Source organism: Colobus angolensis, unplaced genomic scaffold (genome assembly GCF_000951035.1).
Source record: "Colobus angolensis palliatus isolate OR3802 unplaced genomic scaffold, Cang.pa_1.0 Scaffold81, whole genome shotgun sequence".
Taxonomy (NCBI): domain Eukaryota; kingdom Metazoa; phylum Chordata; class Mammalia; order Primates; family Cercopithecidae; genus Colobus; species Colobus angolensis.
In genome coordinates, this window is record NW_012121932.1 from 11,653,986 (window position 1) to 11,674,260 (window position 20,275).

Here is a 20,275-nt window from a genome sequence, read left to right on the forward strand (position 1 = left end):
TTGTTGTAAAGCAGCAAGTTAAGGGCAAGATTCTTGCCAAGAAAATAATCGATGTATGAGAATCAATGTGCATACTGAGCACATTAAGCACTCTCTCTAAGAGCCGTGATAGCTTTCTGAAACGTGTGGAGGAAAATGATCAGAAAAAAGAAGCAAAAGGGAAAGCATCAGCGTGCTCCACCCAGAGAAGTGCACTCTGAGAACCAAAAGGAAGGAGCCTGAGCTGCTGGAATCTCTTCCCTGTGAATACATGGCATAATAGGTGTTAAAAAATAAAAGACCTCTGGACTGTAAAAATGTTTCTCTTCATTGAGTAAAAGTGTAGTGTCCTCTCCCACAAAGGAACACTTAAAGCAAATTTAAATTGTTGTCCTAATTCATTGTGTAATGTCTTTACTATTAAAATTTAATGTATTTCTTGCTGAAAGATGTGAAGTGGCTTATTGTGCAACAAATTACTCAACTGGTTAGAAAACAGCCAGGTATTATTTATGAAGTATCTGTACTGGTTTGAAGAAAGTCCCTCTAAATCATCATGGAAGAAATTAAATAATTTACAAAAACTTAAAAAAATGTTTAAAATGGTAAATTCTGTTACATATATTTTACCACAAAAAAGAGAAAAGGATCAGTTAAAATGAAAAAAATTGAAGAAAATTATCTAGATTTACAATCTAACAGTGATTATGCTAAGTAAGGCTGTCAGTGTCACTTAAGGTATCTCAAAACCATGGGAACCACCACATCTTAAAGGGAAAGATATTTAGCCTATCACTAGCTGGCTGTCTTCCCTAATCATCCTTATGACAATGTTTGCAAAAGATGCCTATGACTGCTAGATATATTACCCAGTTACAAAGGAGTAAAATTACAGGGGCCAAAAGCATCAGAAAATAAGCACATCAGTACTTGTCAGTGACCTGGAAAGTTGGATGGGGTGAAAAAAAAAAGAATAAATGATGGTCATCAGAATGTGGCCTAAAGAAAGCATAGTTTTCAACCAAGTATCACTTGATTGGATTTCACCTTTTTGTTCTCTGATCCACATGCTTTACTGTACTCAGTCTCACTGGGGAAGAGGGGACCAGGAAAAGCGGGGTGCTAGGCCACATATTTACTGAGCATCTACTGTGAGGTACTGCACTGGCTCAGTACTGGTTTAGTGAGAGGTTTAAACACAGAACTAACAACCTAAAGATGCCATTTGTCTCTTATCCTTATTCATCATGTTTACCATACACACAAAATTTACTACTTGTCTCTGGCTATGCCTGCCAATTTAACAATGGAATCCACTGCGTTTTGGAAAACAGGCAGCACCTGAAAAAGTTCAGCTTTGCTCTGCACCCTGCCCTTTCCACCCTTTTTCTCTTTATCCTCCTAGTGTTGCCCACAGCTTTTTCAATGTCAGCCCACACACTAACTAAGTAGATGGCCTACCCATTCTTGTTATTTAAAATGTTTTTTTTCTCAATTACTGCTTAAATATAATTTCTCTTCTAATTTCACACAGGCATCTAGCAGTTATACTCGATATTCATCAGCCACTATATATTGTCAGTGCTAATAATGACATAAAATTAAACTTTTCCCCATTTTTTAGTTTTAAACACAGTAGTATTTGTTCAAGTGTGAATAATATTACAGCTAATATTTACAGGGCTTGTGCTGTGTGCAAGGCACCATATTGAAGGTTTTATAAGAATTCTTTCATTTAATACTCTCAATAGCCACATGAGATTTGGATATTACTATTGCCCTAGTTTACTAGTAAGGAATGACAGAATTTACTCTGGCATTTTTATAGTTGCTTTTAGAATATCCTAAATAACAATTTTTACATTGCTTACAAGTTTTTTTTGTGGCCAAACTTAAGTTGAGGAGAGTAAAAGTGAGTGGAAAATATCATAAGGATAATATATTTTCAACATATGACTACAGTATGACAGCCCAGAATTTCTCACCAATTATATTTATGTTTGATTTCAAATGAAAAGGGTTATTTATCTAACAGTGGGTATCACTAAATCTACTTTAAATATTTAGCCATCATGCATAGCAAATTACCATGTTTATATTAATAAAAGAATGGCCAGTGAGTGGCTTAATAAATACTAGCATCAGAAAAAGCAGGATCTCTAATATAAGCTGGTAGCGTCTGACCACCTGGCATTAGTCATTAACTGACTCACCACAGCTTGCTCAAATAGTTCTCTCAGCTTCTGCTCAGACTCTCCGGATACTCCAGACACAATCTCTGGAGCAGCCACTTTCAAAATCGGCAGGTCAAGTTCCTATGCAGACACATAAAAGAATAACCAAATACTCAAATTTTAATGGCCCTAGTTTTTCTTTATCCAATCCCCTCAAATTTTTAAAATGGCTAGTTTCCTGAGGAACTTCATCTTTTTATGTTGGCTCAGTGAAAAACACTATTTGAAAATCAATAGTTCTGGCAGGGCACGGTGGCTCAGGCCTATAATCCCACTACTTTGGGAGGCGAGGTGGGTGGATCACCTGAGGTCGGGAGTTTGAGGCCAGCCTGACCAACATGGAGAAACCACATCTTAATACTAAAAATACAAAAATTAGCCAGGCATGGTGGCGCATGCCTGTAATCCCAGCTACTCAGGAAGCCTGAGGCAGGAGAATTACTTGAACCCGGGAGGCAGAGGTTGCGGTGAGCCAAGATCACGCCATTGCAGTAGAGCCTGGGCAACAAGAGCGAAACTCCGTCTCAAAAAAAAAAAAAAAAATCAATGGTTTAATGCAAACACATTTAACTTGTTTTTATTTTATACATGTCACTATAAAATTATGTTCTCTTTTCTGAATAAAGGGTCTTGACTCTCAAGAGATATGTTACCCCCACTTAGGGCTGACCCAAAGCAATTCTTGGTTTTTTTTTTTTTGGAGAGACTGTGTCTCACTATGTTGCCCAGGCTGGTCTCAAACTCCTAGCCTCAAGCAATCCTCCCACTTCAGCCTCCCAAAGTGCTGGGGTTACAGGAGTGACCATTCCTGGCCTATCAAAACAATTCTTACCCATCTGCTGAGGAGATAATACAAGGGTTGTGACAAAGATGTTTCCCACACATCCTGCCAGTATTTCTCCAAATCCTAACCCAGAGAGTAGCCAGTTGCTAGTCAGAGGAGTGAGACTCTTTAAGAAGAGGCCAGGTGTGGAGGCCCATATCTGTAATTCCAGCATATTGAGAGGAGTTTGAGACCAGCGTGGGCAACACAGTGAGACTCTACCTCTACAAAAAATAATAAATTAGCCAGGCATGCTGATGCATGCCTGCAGTCCCAGTTACCTGCGAGGCTGAGGCAGAAGGATCACTTGAGCCTGAGAAGTCAAGGCTGCAATGAGCTGTGATCGTGCCACTGAACTCAGCCTGGGCAACAGAGTGAAAATCTGTCTCAAGGAAAAAAAAAAAAAAGAGAGAGAGAAGAGATACTACTGTTCTCTCATTCTTGTGCTTATTTTAAAATTTCACTTCCTCAACCATACCTTCCTTGAATCCAACTCTAATTGGGGAATCCCAACATACCACATAGCATTTTGCACTTCTTGTCTTCCACTTATTATAGTTGTTATTACGTACAGCATTTATTTATATGAAGGACTGTTTAATGTCTCTCTCATATTAGAACTAGGATTGTGGTACTTAACACTATATTCCAAAGTCTGGCATGCAGTAGTCATGTAATGGAATTATTCAACAAAAATGAAGCAAACCAATCAAGTCCCCCTTTACAAATGATTTTCTTTCACAGAACATTATTGTATTAGTGCTTGGTATAAAATGCTATTTTTCTTTTTCTTTTTTTTTTGAGATGGAGTCTCACTCTTGTTGCCCAGGCTGGAGTGCAATGGCGTGATCTTGGCTCACTGCAACCTCCGCCTCCCTGGTTCAAGCGATTCTCCTGCCTTAGTCTCCGAGTAGCTGGGATTACAGGTTAATTTTGTATTTTTAGTAGAGATGGGGTTTCTCCATGTTAGTCAGACCGGTCTCAAACTCCCGACCTCAGATGATCCACACGCCTCGGCCTCCCAAAGTGCTGGGATTACAGGCATGAGCCACTGTGCCTGGCAAGCATGCTATTTTTCTAATTGAAGTTACTTGGATATTTTACATTACTGCCACCTACAGTTTCTGAAAAATCTGAGCGGGTTAAAATAAGATTGCAAACTTTTAATTTCACAAAGTAAGTGTCTATTATTACCATTTTAGAAAGAATTATTTTAAGGCCTGGCACGGTGGCTCAAGCCCGTAATCCCAGCACTTTGGGAGGCCGAGACGGGCAGATCACGAGGTCAGGAGATCAAGACCATCCTGGCTAACACGGTGAAACCCCGTCTCTACTAAAAAAATACAAAAAACTAGCCGGGCGGCGTGGCGGGCGCCTGTAGTCCCAGCTACTTGGGAGGCTGAGACAGGAGAATGGCGTAAACCCAGGAGGTGGAGGTTGCAGTGAGCCAAGATCTCACCATTGCACTCTGTCTCAAAAAAAAAAAAAAAAAAAAATTATTTTAAAACTAAAAAGTATAAGAATATGACTCTAAATAGAAATTTTGAATACATTTAGCTCTATGGAAAATAATATAACCCTAATTTTCTTATTTTACTGCTCCTAAGAACCACTGGGAGGGCAGGTGCTGTGACCCATGCCTGTAATCCCAGCACTTTGGAAGACTGAGACAGGAAGACTGAGGTGGGAGGACAACTTGAGCCTGGGAGGTTGAGGCTGTAGTGAGTCATGACAGCACCATTGCACTCCAGCCTGGGCGACAGTGAAACTCTGTCTCAAAAAAATAAGTAAAATAAAATAAGTATTGGGTTAAAGGGAAAGCGAAGTAACTAAAATGTAAGCTATGTGTTAATAAAAAGGTTTGTTTAAAACTGTATTATTACGGCTGGGCGCGGTGGCTCACACCTGTAACCCTAGCACTTTGGGAGGCTGAGATGAGCAGATTGCCTGAGCTCAGGAGCTCGAGACCAGCCTGGGCAACAGGGTGAAACCCTGTCTCTACTAAAATGTAATAAATTAGCCGGGCGTGGTGGCGTGTGCCTGTAGTCCCAGCTACTGGGGAGACTGAGACAGGAGAATTGCTTGAACCTGGGAGGCGGAGGTTGCAGTGAGCCAAGATCACGCCACTGCATTCCAGCCTGGGCGACAGAGTGAGAGTCCGTATCCAAAAAAAAAAAAGAACTGTATTATTTTACTTTCTACCTAACTCTTGCCATATAAACAATTACATATATTAAAAAAACAAAAAACAAAAAACCCTCAAGTTGCTCTGAGAAACAATAAATAAACTAAATGAATAAATACCACACATAATATCAGCATGATAACAAAGGGATCGGTTCCAATGACTATGTTCTCTTCCTGAAGAATGCCATGTGTGGTTTACATTGACCAAAGAGAAAAAACAAAAACAAATAATAACAACAAAAACAGCAAAAGCAAACAAGTGTCAGCAAGCCTCACCCCAGCAATTGCATGTGCAAGTAAAGTCTTCCCACAGCCTGGTGGCCCATGAAGGAGAACTCCACGAGGGGGCACGACGCCCAGGTGGTGGTACACCTCCGGGTGACGCATGTGTATGAGCATCTTGCAGACCTCCTAGCAGAGGATAAGCACAAAGACGTCTTTCAAGACAGAAGAATCAAAGTAGAATGAAATGTCCTATTTTTCGGAGCAGCAAAATGGAACAGATAGGTAGAATATACAATTTAAACTTAGATCAGAGTTTGAATCCTGGCTCTGGTACCTACTGTGTGATTTCAGCAATAACCTCTCGGAGGAGCTATTTCCTAAACTGTAACATTATGTACCTTGAGGATGTAATGCAAAGTTAAAGAACATGGCCGATGAAAAAGAATAGGCATTAAAAATAAAGTTACCATTATGGCCGGGCGTGGTGGCTCATGCCTGTAATCCCAGCACTTTGGAAGGCCGAGGTGGGCAGATCATGAAGTCAGGAGATCGACACCATCCTGGCCAACATGGTGAAGCCCTGTCTCTACTAAAAATACAAAAATTAGCTGGCCATGGCGGCGTGTGCCTGTAATCCCAGCTACTCAGGAGGCTGAGGCAGGAGAAATGCTTGAACCTGGAAGGCGGAGGTTGCAGCGAGCTGAGATCACGCCACTGCACTCCATCCTGGTGACAGAGCTACATTCCTCAAAAAAAAAAAAAAAGCAAAAAACAAAACAAAAACAAAAACATAAAAAATAAATACAGTTACCATTACTATTGGTACTATCAAGACAATATTACTTATAAAGCATGGATCTTTAAAAAACATGGATCTTTATATATATATACTATAATCAAAATAATAGAAAAGTTCAAAATAGTATGCATCTTTTCTCCTGCCACGCCCTAAAGGGTACAGGTCAGGTTTGCCCTTCTCAACCTTCCCAGTTTCCTTTTCTATACTCAGATCATATTAGAAACAAAGAGGTAGGCTTTTTTTTCATAACTGATTAGTAATATATCCATTTGAGGTAAAATTCAGAATTTGCACTAACTTTTAATGTCATATCATTGCCTCCCACATCTTCAAACTTCACGTTGGAGATCTGGAATTCTAACCCCCTGGCTTTAGCTGGTAAACAAAAATGAGGAGATGAAAAGATTAATGGTTCAGTAGTAACTCATAATTATAATGAATAGTCTTTAAGTAAACAAAGGTCCATTAAATATAGAAACATTTTCTGATAAACATTTCTGTACATAGAAGGTCCCTCAAGCAAAACAGCTTGGAACAGAATGATGTTTCTCTCACAGCAAACATGACCACTGCCACCAACAAGACTCACACCTTACCTTTCTTTTGCAGGACAGCTTCAATTTCTCCATCTACTTCCTGAAGATCTTCTTTCTTCCTTTTGCTTCCTTTATTCTTTAGCCTGCCTTTCCGTTTCGTATCACTCTCCAAAAGAGAAGAATCTTTTGAACCCTGAAAAGAAAATAAATTTAAATATGCCATGCTTCAAATTCTATGCCAATAATTGTTTTATTTTTTAAAGAGGGGCATTGTAAAGAAAATTAATTCCTGCCCTAGCACTTTCACCTCTGTTAACTATTACCAATCTCTTTGCTCAAAGATGCTGTCTATTGGGAATGTCCTTCTCCTCATGCCCTTAAAGCTCAATTTAAATCTTAACATTTGGTGCTGGCCTTGGCAGCACATACACTAAAATTGGAATGATACAAAGAAGATTAGTATGGTCCCTGTGCAAGGATGACATGGAAATTTGTGAAGCATTCCATATGGGGGAAAAAAAAGAAAAAAAAAATCTTAACATTTGAATGCCACTTCTTTTCCAGATTTTTTCAGTTAGAGGTTTTTGTTTTGTTTTGTTTTGTTTTTTGAGACAGAGTTTCGCTCTTGTCACCGAGGCTGGAGTGTAATGGCGTGATCTCAGCTCACTGCAACTCTGCCTCCTAGATTCAAACGTTTCTCCTGCCTCAGCCTCCCAAAAGTAGCTGGGACTACGGATGCCCACCACCATGCCCAGTTAATTTTTATATTATTAGTAGAGACGGGGTTTCGCCATGTTGGCCAGGCTGGTATCGAACTCCTGACCTCAGGTGATCTGCCCATCTCAGCCTCCCAAAGTGCTGGGATTACAGGCGTGAGACACACTGCAAGGCCCTCTTTCAGTTAGATTTAACCTCGTCTTCACATTCCCAGGACACTGCATTTGCAACTATTATCAGTTAGCATAATCTGCCTTGTATGAGTGATTTACTTATCTCTGTCTCTCTCTCTGAATCGTGAGCTCCTTGATTAAGGACACTGATATTTGCCTTTTATTTCTCACTGAGTCTTCTACATAGTTGTCTTCATCTGACAGCTGATGATTCACTAAATTAAATATGACTATAGAGTTGCTTTGACAGTCATAACAAATTCAGCCAAGCACACTGGGACACACCTGTAGCCCCAGCTACCTGAGAGGCAGAAGGACCACTTGAGTTCAGGGTTTCGAGGCTATAATGTTCTGTGATCATGCCTGCGAAGAGTGACTGCACTCCAGCCTGGGCAATGCAGCAATACTCCAACTCTTAAAAAAAATTTTTTTTTTTTTTGAGACGGGGTCTCGTTCTGTCGCCCAGGCTGGAGTGCAGTGGCACGAACTCAGCTTACTGCAAGCTCTGCCTCTTGGGTTCACGCCATTCTCCTGCCTCAGCCTCCTAATACTTTTTGTATTTTTAGTAGAGATGGGGTTTCACCATGTTAGCCAGGATAGTCTCAATCTCCTGACCTTGTGATCCGCCTGCCTCGGCTTTCCAAAGTGCTGGGATTACAGGTGTGAGCCACCATGCCCAGCCAAAAAAAATTTTTTTAAAGTATAATTCAGGCTGAGGTGGGTGGATCACTTGAGCTCAGAAGTTCAAGACCAGCCTGAGTAACATGGCTAAACCCCATCTCTACAAAAAATACAAAACTTAGCCAGGTGTGGTGGTGGGCACCTGTAGTCCCAGCTACTTGGAAAGCTGAGGTGGGAGAATGGCTTATGCCCAGCAGGTGGAGGTTACAGTGAGTTGTGATCACGTCACTGTACTATGTCAGCCTAGGTGACAAGGCAGACCCCGTCTCAAACCAAAAAAAGTAATTCAGCATTAAGACTCGAGTTCTTGCCCACCATAACAATGTTCTCTATAGATGGATGACACGGATAATTAAAGCAAAGAGATTTGGACAGCCCTATTAATAAATCAAAAGGGGAAAGGTTCTGCCAAATCAAAGGGCTTGGTTCTTAGAAACCAGTTGAAGCATCATTGTCCATGAGGAATATGTGAGTCACATATGAAATTCATTTAATAATCTATTTTACTTAACCCAGTATATCCAAAATATTATCATTTCAACAGTCAATATAAAAAATTATTAATGAGATGTTTTACATTCTATAGTTTTTAGTAAGTCTTCAAAGTCTAATGTACACTTTAAGTTAATAGCACATCTCAATTTGGACACTAAATTCTCACGGGAAACACTTGATTTGTACTTAGAGTTTGTAAAATTTACAGCTGAGGAAATAGATTCACATACCTAACAGGGTGGTAGGAGATGAAACTAAAGAGAAAGCCAGGCAGCCAAATCATGAAGGACTTTAGTGGCTGTCACAGGTCTTTGGATTTGAGACTGAATGAAGCCACTGGAGGGTTTTAAATAGAAGAATGATAATATGTGATGGCTCAGGCCTTTAGGACTTTAGGAGTCTGAGGCGGGTGGATCGCTTGACCCCAAGAGTTCAAGACCAGCCTGGGCAACACGGCAAAACTCCATCTCTAGAAAAGATATAAAAGTGAGCTAGGTGTGGTGACGCACGCCAGTAGTCCTAGTTACATAGGAGGCTGAGGTCGCAGACGGCTTGAGCCCAGAAGGCAGAGGTTACAGTAAGCCAAGATCACATCACTGCACTCCAGTCTTGGTGACAGAGCCAGATCCAGTCTCAAAAAAAAAAAAAGCTATCTCAGTGTGAAGAATAAACTAGGGGAACAAGAAACGACACAGACTCCAGCTGGAAGGCTGTTTCAATAATTAAGTCAAGAACAAGAAAAGGCTTAGACTAGGATAGAAAGAATGGCAAGTAGTGCGATGTGATCAAATTCTCCATATATTTCAAAGTTCTTATGTCTTCCACAAAGCACAAGTATCTGCTTGATACTGTATTCAATTAAAAGGTCAAAATGTACTTCGATGATATGGGGCTAAAATTTCATTACAAAAATACCTGTAACTCAGTTATTGACTTCTTAGGATCACTTTTCTCATCTGATAGGTCCAAGAAAAAACTGTCCTTCTTTCCACTTGGGGTTTTGTCAATAAACCATCCTCCCTCAGAATCTTTGGCAGGGGTCTTCAAGGGAACAGAGCCTGTTTTGGAACTTATCTGTGGTGTTGAAGAGGTGGTTTCTCTTTGCTCCATCTCAGGAATATTTGAAACAGAATCAGGATTTCCTTTTCGATACAAAGACAGCAGGGAACTGTTCATGTGATTTGCTGACTGGCAGAAACATAAAACAAAATTTAAGCATAAATTACTCAATAGGTACTCATAAAAGTTGTACTGCCTATAGTAATGTTTTCTTTATTTTGTTTTTTAACAACTTCTCTCAGAACATTTATAATCAGAATATATAGGTGTTAGGCTGGGCACAGTGGCTCATGCCTGTAATCCCAGCACTTTGGGAGGCTGAGGTGGGCAGATCACTTGAGGTCAGGAGTTCAAGATCAGCCTAGCCAATATGGTGAAACACCGTCTCTACTAGAAATACAAAAATTAGTTGGGCGCAGTGGCAGGCACTTGTAATCCCAGCTACTTGGGAGGCTAAGGCAGAAGAATCACTTGAACCTGGCAGGCAGAAGTTGCAGTGAGCCGAGATCGCGCCACTGCACTCCAGCCTGGGTGACAGAGTGAGACTCCACCTCAAAAAAAAAAAAAAGGAAAAGAATATATGGGTGTTCACAATAAGATGACTTGCAAACAAGCATTTACTATTCAAAAAGACTTCGTTCCAATGAAAAACCAATTCATAATTGGTGGTTAAATAAAATAAGTAAGTATGGTTGCTTCTAAAAAAAGTACACTAAAGAAGTATGAAAATGAGCTGGTTGCCAATGAGAGTCACTATTATTCCATTAAATCAAAATTGGGGCTAGGCGTGGTGGCTCATGCCCTGTAATCCCAATGCTTTGGGAGGCCAAACTGGGAAAACTGCTTGAGGCCTTGAGGTCGAGACTATCCTGGGCAACATAGGGAGACCCTGTCTCTACAAAAAATTTAAAATTTACCCAGACATGGTGGCACATGTCTGTTATCCCAGCTACTTGGGAGGCTGAGGTAGGAGGACAACTTGAGTCCAAGAGTTTGAGGTTGCAGTGAGCTAGGACCATGCCACTGTACTCCAGCCTGGGTGACAGAGCGAGACCCTGTCCCCACAAAAATTGGATCAAATATTTTGATAATAAAGTCAAAACTGATACGCCAAGGGAAAAAATAAAAAGCAAATTATAAATAATTTGACAAACAGTTGGCCCTCTATATCCAAGGGTTCTGCATCCAGGGATTCAATGAACCTCAATCGAAAATATTTGGGAAACAAAAAGCAATAAAAAAAACACCAATAAAAATAATATAAATATTAAGAAATACAGTGTAGGCTGGGCATGGTGGCTCACGTTTGTAATCCCAGCACTTTGGGAGGCCAAGGTGGGTGGATCACTCAAGGCCAGGAGTTCAAGACCAGCCTGGTCAACATGGTGAAACCCCATCTCTACTAAAAACACCAAAAATTAACTAGGTGTGGTGGTGCATGCCTGTAATCCCAGCTACTCAGGAGGCTGAGGCATGAGAATCACTTGAACTTGGGAGGCAGAGGTTGCAGTGAGCCAAGATGACACCACTCCACTCCAGTTTGGGCGACGAAGTGAGACCCTGACTGTAATCCCAGCTACTCAGGAGGCTGAGTCAGGAGAATTGCTTGAGCCTGGGAGGCAGAGGTTGCAGTGAGCTGAGATTGCACCACTGCACTCCAGCTTGGGCAACAGAGTGAGACTCCCTTTCAAAAAAAAAAAGAGAAAGAAATAGTGTCAAAACTATTTACATCTTATTTACATTGTATTAGGTATTACAAGTAATCCAGAGATAATTTAAAGTATACAAGAGGATGTATATAAGGTTATATGCAAACATGATGCCATTTTACATGAAGGACCTGAACATGTGCAGGTATTCATGTGGGGCCCTAGGGCCAATCCCCCATGGAGGGTGAGGGCTGACTATACCATCTCCATATTCTCCTTTAATCAAGCCTCTTCATTAGTAATGCCATCTCCTTGACAAAAAGTATATCCCTTTTTCCATTTTTACTATTAATTACTCTATTCTTGTCTGTCCTTATTTCTAGCTATCCTCTTCCCTTCTTTTTCCTTGTATAACTGACTTATAACACAAATACTGGAAGCATGGTTAATCCATCACCAATACTGAACACAGAAAGTGTTCAATTATTTATTGATGAAGATGTCTAAAGTCTCTTATTCTATTCCCTGTCCTTCCTCTCTCCCTCCCTTTAGCCCTAATCCTTTTTTTTCTTTCCCTCTTTTTTTTTTTTTTTTTTGAGACGGAGTCTTGCTCTGTCGCCCAGGCTGGAGTGCAGTGGCCGGATCTCAGCTCACGGCAAGCTCCGCCTCCCGGGTTTACGCCATTCTCCTGCCTCAGCCTCCAGAGTAGCTGGGACTATAGGCGCCCGCCACCTCGCCCAGCTAGTTTTTTGTATTTTTAGTAGAGACGGGGTTTCACCGTGTTAGCCAGGATGGTCTCGATCTCCTGACCTCGTGATCCGCCCGTCTCGGCCTCCCAAAGTGCTGGGATTACAGGCTTGAGCCACCGCGCCTGGCCTTCTTTCCCTCTTTCTTTCCTTCTCTTCTCTCTCTCTCTTTTGCCATAAGGTCTGTCACCCAGGCTGAAGTAGAATGGCACAATCATAGCTCACTGCAGCCTCAAACTCCTAGGCTCAAGCGATCCTCCAGCATCAGCCTTCTCAGTAGCTAGGACTATGGGTGTATGCCACCAGACCTAGCTAATTTTTGTTTGTATTTTGTAGAGACAGAGTCTTGCCGTGTTGCCCAAGCTGGTCTTGAACCCCTGGTTTCAAGTGATTTTCCTGCCTCAGCCTCCCAAAGTGCTGGGATTACAGACGTGAGCCATAGCACCTGGCCTTTTATTCTATTCCTTACTAATTTTTTTTTTTTTTTTTTTGAGACAGGATCTGGTTTTGTTGCTCAGGCTGGAGTGCAGTGGTGCAATCCCAGCTCACTGCAACCTCTGCCTCCTGGGCTCAAGTGATCCTCCCACCTCAGCTTCCTGAGTAGCTGGGACCACAGGTGCAAGGCATTCATTACACCTGGCTAATTTCGGGGTTTTTTTTTGGTAGAGATGGGGTTCTGCCATGTTGCATAGGCTGGTCTCGAACTCCTCGGCTCAAGTGATCCACCCTCCTTGGCCTTCCAAAGTGCTAGGATTACAGGTGTGAGCCACGACAGCTAACCTTATTTTTTTTAAAAGACAGGGTCTCACTCTGTCACCTAGGCTGGAGTAAAGTGGCACAATCACAGCTCACTGCAGCCTCAACCTCCGGGGCTCAAGTGATTCTCCCACCTCAGCCCCCCCCAGGTAGCTGGGATCACAGGTGCATGCCACCATGCCCGGCAAATTTTTGTATTTTTTATAGAGACAAGGTTTCACCATGTTGGCCAGGCTTATTTTTTGGTACTTTTTATAGAGACAGGGTTTTGCCATGTAGGCCAGGATGGTCTCAAATTCCCGGGTTCAAGTGATCTGCATGCCTCAGCCTCCCAAAGTGCTGGGATTACAGGTGTGAGTCACCATGCCCAGCTCTTACTGAGTTTTTCAAAGGAGATATCATAACGACTAAAAAAGAAAATATCAAAGTGGACCCACTAAATGTTTGGCTTACCTGTGGATCTGGGTAGTCTTCCATACTTGAATCATCATCAGAATAGCTTTCAGTATACCTCAGTAAAAAGAGGGAAAAATGTTTTAAAGACTTTCTCTCCCATATCCTAAAAAAATGATTACCCAACACAAGTAAATATATTCAGGCAAACGATTATGGTGGTTAAGAGTCCAAACTCCGGAATCAGAGAAACTAGGATTCAAAATCCAACTTAACCAGTTATTACTTAACCTCTCTAAGTGTCAGCTTCCTTATCTATAAAACGGAGATTTAATAAGTAATGTCTGTCTCCCAGAGTTATCAAAGGATTAAATAAACGCTTGCAAAGTCCTTAAGCATTTACAATATATAATAAATGCAAAATATATTATAGTTATATTTATCCTAGCAATAAATAAAAGATACAAATTCCCTCAGGCCCAAGGGTCTCATTTGGGGATATCAGATTCAGGTAGAGGAAATATTTCAGCAACCTATAATTAAGCACTCTGAGTAACAAATTCAAAGTCAACATGACCAAACCATGTAACCAAATACAACTTCTCCAAGACTATTCATCAGGGATGAAGGAGCAAATAAATTTCCTGTATCAAAAAAGAAGTATAAATCCTAATAAACTACAAGCTGAGAATGTAGTCTTAATTCATTATAACTGAGAGTTGTTATCTAATAGCTTCAAGTAACTTCAGGACTCTGCTAGTATTTAAAACTTCTTCAGAAATTATTTAAATAGGCCCGGCGCGGTGGCTCACGCCTGTAATCCCAGCACTTTGGGAGGCTGAGGCGGGTGGATTACCTGAGGTCAGGAGTTCACAGAGACCAGTCTGGTCAACATGGTGAAACCCCGTCTCTACTAAAAATACAAAACTCAGCCAGGTGTGGTGGCACATCCCAGCTACTCGGGAGGCTGAGGCAAGAGAATTGCTTGAGCCCAGGATATGGAGGTTGCAGTGAGCCAAGATCGTGCCACTGTGCTCCAGCCTGGCCGACAGTATGAGACTCTTGTGTAAAAAAAAAAAAAAATTATTTAAATAAGAAAAGGACTTTTTTTTTTTTTCGTAGAAAGCTTCATATGAATGCAACGAAATGCTGTTATAATTAAGATATTAAGATACAAATTACAGCCTGGGCAACCAAGGGAGACTGTGTCTCTACAAAAAAATTAAAAACTTAGCTGGGCATGCTGGTGCACACCTGTAGTCCCAGCTACTTGTGAGGCTGAGGTGGGAGGATCACTTGGGCCTGGGACGTCAAGACTGCGGTGAGCCATGATTGTGCCAGTGCACTGAAGCCTGGGTGACAGAGCAAGACCCTGTCTCAAAAAAAAAAAAAAAAAACCAGCAAATTCTATGTTCATTAAAATTAATCAGTATTACTTGGGAGCAATTCTAATCAATGTAAATAAGGTATATCATTCAACTATTTGGAAAAAAAAAGTTTTGCCTTACAACTTACACCCTAAAAAAAGAAAAAAAATTCCAAGTGGATTAAAGAGTTAAACATCATAAAGAAAGAAGAAAAAAGTGTAAGTAATTATTTTACACACTCTTGTGAGAGAGGTCTTTCTAAGCATATCAGCATAAACCAAAACGAAAAAGACTGAGAGATCTGACTACATAAAAATGCAAAACTTCTCTAATCAAAAGACGGTGCAAACAAAAATTAAAAGGGAAGTGGCAACATGCGGAAAGCAGTTGTAACACATATAAAAAGAGGTATATTTTAGGCAAAACACTCCGACAACTAATAAGGAAAATTCAAATACCTCTCAAATGAAATAGAAAAAAACCCATAAAGCGAGCCATTCACAAAACAAATATGAAATAACAAAAAAACTAACCTCAGTAATCATAAAATTACAAAGAAAAATATGATCAAGGCCAGGAGCAGTGGCTCAAGCCTGTGATCCCAGAACTTTGGGAGGCCGAGGTGGGCGGACTGCCTGAGGTCAGGAGTTCAAGACCAGCCTGGCCAACATGATAAAACCCTGTCTCTACTAAAAATACAAAAACTGGCCAGGAGTGGTGGTGGACGCCTGTAGTCCCAACTACTCAGGAGGCTGAGGCAGGAGAATTGCTTGAACTCAGGAGGCCGAGGATGCAGTGAGCCGAGATCGCACCACTGGACTCCATCCAGCCTGGGTGACAGAGCAAGACTCCGTTTCAAAAAAAAAAAAAAAAAAAAAAAGATCAATATTTTGCCTATAAAAATAGCAAAGATAAATTATAGTATAACTAAGATTGCAGGGATGCAGAGAAATGTGCCCTTTATACAAAGTTGTTGGGAATATAAACTGAGGCAACATTTTTAGGAAGGTAAGTCCAAATGCACGAGAAATCTCAAAAATATCAATCTTTGAGAAATTCCACCTCAAAAATTCAACACAAAAAAAGTGATGTGGGCTGGGCGCGGTGCCTCACGCCTGTAATCCCAGCAGTTTGGGAGGCCAAGGAGGGCGGATCACAAGGTCACGAGATCGAGATCATCCTGGCAAACACGGTGAAACCCCGACTCTACTAAAAATAGAAAAATTAGCCGGGAGTGATGGCAGGCACCTGTAGTCCCAGCTACTCAGGGGGCTGAGTCAGGAGAATGGCGTGAACCGGGGAAGCGGAGCTTGCAGTAAGCCGAGATCACGCCACTGCACTCCAGCCTGGGCCATAGAACCAGACTCCATCTCATAAAAAAAAAAAAAAAAAACAAAAGTGATGTGTACAAAGATATATGCAGTAAAGAGTTATTTATTATGCAACAGTGTAACACAAACAAATACTCATGAATATGGAACTGAAGAAAATTATGATAAATTTAAATGAAAAAGGCTGAGCTAGAAACAGTAAAATGGGGCTATCACCCCAAATCCTATAGACATTAAAAGGATGACAAGAGAATATTACAGAAGCATTATGCCAACAAATTCCACACCTGAGAGAAAATGAACAAATGATTTAAAAATACAGTTTATCGCAATTGACATAAGGAGAGATGTAAAGAAGAGCTGTATATCTAGCAAAATTAAAATTTATCAAAATCCTTCAGAAAAAGACGACGACTCTGGGGGAAGTTGATTCTAGGTCTAGATAAACTGTGGGTGAACACTAATAAATATTCAAAAAAGAATTTCCATAATTTGTTTTCATAAAATAGAGAACAAAAGAACACTTTCCCACTAATATCATGAGGCCGGTGTAACCCTAACACCAAAACATGACAGATATTCCAAAAATGAACATAAGAAAATTCGGATCAATATGACATACAAATGCAAACATCTGTAGAAAAAGATTAGTAAACTGAATCCAATTAATACCCTTTTTTTCGAAAATTAGCCGGGCATGGTGGCAGGTGCCTGTAATCCTGGCTACTCAGGAGGCTGAGGCAGGAGAATGGCTTAAACCCGGGAGGCAGTGGTTGCAGTGAGCCAAGATCACGCTATTGCACTCCAGCCTGGGCAACAAGAGCGAGACTCCATCTCAAGAAAACAACATCAAACAAATACTCTTTTTCTTTTCTTTTTTTTCTTCAGAGACTAGATCTCATTCTGTCACCCAGGCTGGAGTGCAGTGGCATAATTATAGCTCATTGTAACCTTCAACTCCGGGGCTCAAGCAATCCTCCAACCTCAGCTACCAAAGAAGCTGGGATAGAATCATGCACTGCCATGCCTGGCTAATTTTTAAATTTTCTGTAGAGACAGAGTCTCACTATGTTGCTCAGGCTGCCAACAATACATTAAAAAGACAACATATCAGGACCAACTAGTGTTTATCCCCGGAATGCAAGATTGGCTTAATACTGGGAACCAATGTATTCACCAAATTAATAGACTAAAGGGGAAAGGCCATAATGAGATGTTTCAACAGATGCAGAAAAGCATTTGACAAATGCAGTTATCTATTCATGATAAAAATTCTCAGCAATCTAGGAATATTAGGAAACTTCCTCAATCTGACAAAGGACATCTACAAAAAAACCTAAAGCTAATGTCATATTTACAGTGAAATACTACTGAAAATTAAACACTGACCATACCAAATATTAGCAATTTGTGGAAAGAGTAGAATTCTCATAAACTGCTAATGTAAAAGTAAAATGGTACAAATACATTGGAAAATAGTTTGGCAATTTCTTAAATATGCATCTATCACATGACCCAGCTATTCCAATCTTACATATTTAATAAAGGAAATGAAAATACTGTCCACATAAAGACCTAGACATAAATGTTCATTGCAGCTTAATTTGTAATAGCCAGAAACTGGAAACAAACCAACTGCCCAACAAGAGATAAACAGATAGGTCAGGCAAGGCAGTTCACACCTGTAATCCCGGCACTCTGGGAGTCTGAGCCAAGAGAATTGCTTGAGCCCAGTGGTATGAGAGCAGCCTGGAAACATAGTGAGACCCTGTTTCTACAAAAAATTAGAAAATTAACTGGGCATGGTAGCATGCACCTGTATGGGAGAATCACTTGAGCCCAGGAGGTAGAGGCTGCAGTGAGTTGTGATATGCCACTCCACTACATTCCAGCCTGGGCAACAAAGTGAGACCCTGTCTCAAAAAAAAACAAAAACAAAAAAAAAAGATAAACAGATAAAATAATTGTGGCATGTCCACACATACTCATCAATAAAAAGCAATGAACTATTGATACATACAACATTGATAAATCTCAAAATCATTATGCTAAGTGAAAGAATGAAAGAATCCAGACTTTAAAAGTATGATTCCAAATAAATTTCTACAAAATGCAATGTAACACACAGTGACAGAAAGCAAATCAATGGTTGCCTAAAGCTGGGTGCTATGGCTCACACCTATAATCCCAACACTTTGGGAGGCTGAAGCAGGCAGACGGCTTGAGCCCAGAAGTTCAAGACCAACCTGGGCAACATGGCAAAACCCCGTTTCTACAACAAATTAGCTAGGTGTGGTAGCATGTGCCTACAGCTACTTGGGAGGCTGAAGTAGAAGAATCAAGTAACCTGGGAAGTCAAGGCTGCAATGCGCTGTGATCGAACTCCAGCCTGGGTGACAGAGTAAAACACTATCTCAAAAAAAAAAAAAAAGAAGTTTGCCTAGAAACAGGGGTGGAGGGAGAAATGAATTGCAAAGGGGAACAAGAAGACTTTTGATATTTATGGAAAGGTTCAGTATCTTGCTTATGGTGATAGTTCAATGAGTATATACCTACGTCAAAACGTAACAAATTGTACACTTTAAAAACATAGAGCTTGGCTGGGTGGGCGCAATGGCTCATGCCTGTAATCCCAGCACTTTGGGAGGCCGAGGTGGGTGGATCACTAGATGTCAGGAGTTTGAGACCAACCTGGCCAACATGGTGAAACCCCGTCTCTACCAAAAATATAAAAAAGTAGCCGGGTGTGGTGGCACATGACTGTAACCCCAGCTACTTGGGAGGTTAAGGCAGGAGAATCACTTGAATCCAGGAGGCGGAGGTTGCAGGGAGCCGAGATCGTGCCACTGCACTCCAGCCTAGGTGACAGAGCGAGACTTAATCTCAAAAAAAAAAAAAAAGTAGAGCTTACTGATGTCAATTATACCTCAATAAAGATACTTTTAAAACTCTCAATACCATTTCTTAAACAAAATTAACTGGCACCTTTTTATATATCTGACGTTGTGTTAGGGCAGAAGAAGAAGGTAATGAGACAGTACTGTTGGTAATGCAAACAAGTAAGCAAATAATTTCAATGCCATATGATATCATAAGGATTATAACAAATATCTGTAACTAGAAGCTAAGGAACATTTAAAAAGGGGTCTTAGGCCTAATAAAGGCAGTAACATTTCAACTGATTCTTGAGGGCTGAGTGGGAGTTTGTGAAAGGGAAATGATACTCTAACTCAACAAAACCACAGCCACAGAGAATTTGATCTCTTTGGGGAATAAAGAACATTCAATATGGCTGAAGAGGTTAGGTAAATACTACGCAGGGCTTTGTGGGCAAGGAAGAGCCATTGAAAGCTTTACAAGCAGGAATGTAACGTGACAAGGTTCATGGTTTAAAAAAACGCTGCATTTTGTATACTTACTCATTGTCCTCTTCACCTTGTCTTGCTCTTTTTGCTAAATGTTTATCTTCTAATTCTGTTAAATTCTTAAGTTCCTTCTCACTACTAATTATGCTAAATACTGAAACAAAAAGAAAAATGCTATGAGCTAAAACAATTGTTTATATAACTTTATTGATAATTTAGCTCTAACAATAAAAGACTCACCTTTTTCTACCTGAATCCTAAAAGCATTTCTTTTTCTTCGACCATAGTCTATACTGAAAAAAGAAAACATGAAGTTTAGCATAGTAGTTTCCACCAATATTTTTCCATTAAGTTCAATCTACATGGATCAAATAAATTTGCAAGAATATTTCATTATGTTACAGTATAGATACTTGCCATAAACCTATTTTCAAACGTCTAAGTTTATATATTTACTATTGTGACCCTTTTCCATTTTTTCCCTTTTTTTTTTGAGACAGACTCTCGCTCTGTCGCCCAGGCTGGAGTGCAGTGGCGCGATCTCGGCTGACTGCAAGCTCCGCCTCCCGGGTTTATGCCATTCTCCTGCCTCAGCCACCCGAGTAGCTGGGACTACAGGTGGCCGCCACCTCGCCCGGCTAGTTTTTTGTATTTTTTTAGTAGAGACGGGGTTTCACCGTGTTCGCCAGGATGGTCTCGATCTCCTGACCTCATGATCCGCCCGTCTCGGCCTCCCAAAGTGCTGGGATTACAGGCTTGA

General features: G+C 40.7%; 1 protein-coding gene across 1 annotated transcript in view; it reads right to left on the bottom strand.

The window, feature by feature from the left end:
- NVL (nuclear VCP-like) overlaps positions 1–20,275 on the bottom strand; it is a 128,520-nt gene that overhangs the window by 95,843 nt on the left and 12,402 nt on the right. Inside the window, exons 3-12 of the mRNA XM_011929511.1 lie at positions 19,756–19,808; positions 19,570–19,669; positions 14,723–14,824; positions 13,513–13,570; positions 9,765–10,037; positions 6,844–6,976; positions 6,546–6,622; positions 5,500–5,634; positions 3,318–3,398; positions 2,193–2,294 (exon numbers count right to left, since the gene is read on the bottom strand). Of these exons, the coding sequence (XP_011784901.1) occupies positions 2,193–2,294; positions 3,318–3,398; positions 5,500–5,634; positions 6,546–6,622; positions 6,844–6,976; positions 9,765–10,037; positions 13,513–13,570; positions 14,723–14,824; positions 19,570–19,669; positions 19,756–19,808 (1,114 nt within the window). The remainder of the gene's footprint in view (positions 1–2,192; positions 2,295–3,317; positions 3,399–5,499; positions 5,635–6,545; positions 6,623–6,843; positions 6,977–9,764; positions 10,038–13,512; positions 13,571–14,722; positions 14,825–19,569; positions 19,670–19,755; positions 19,809–20,275) is intronic.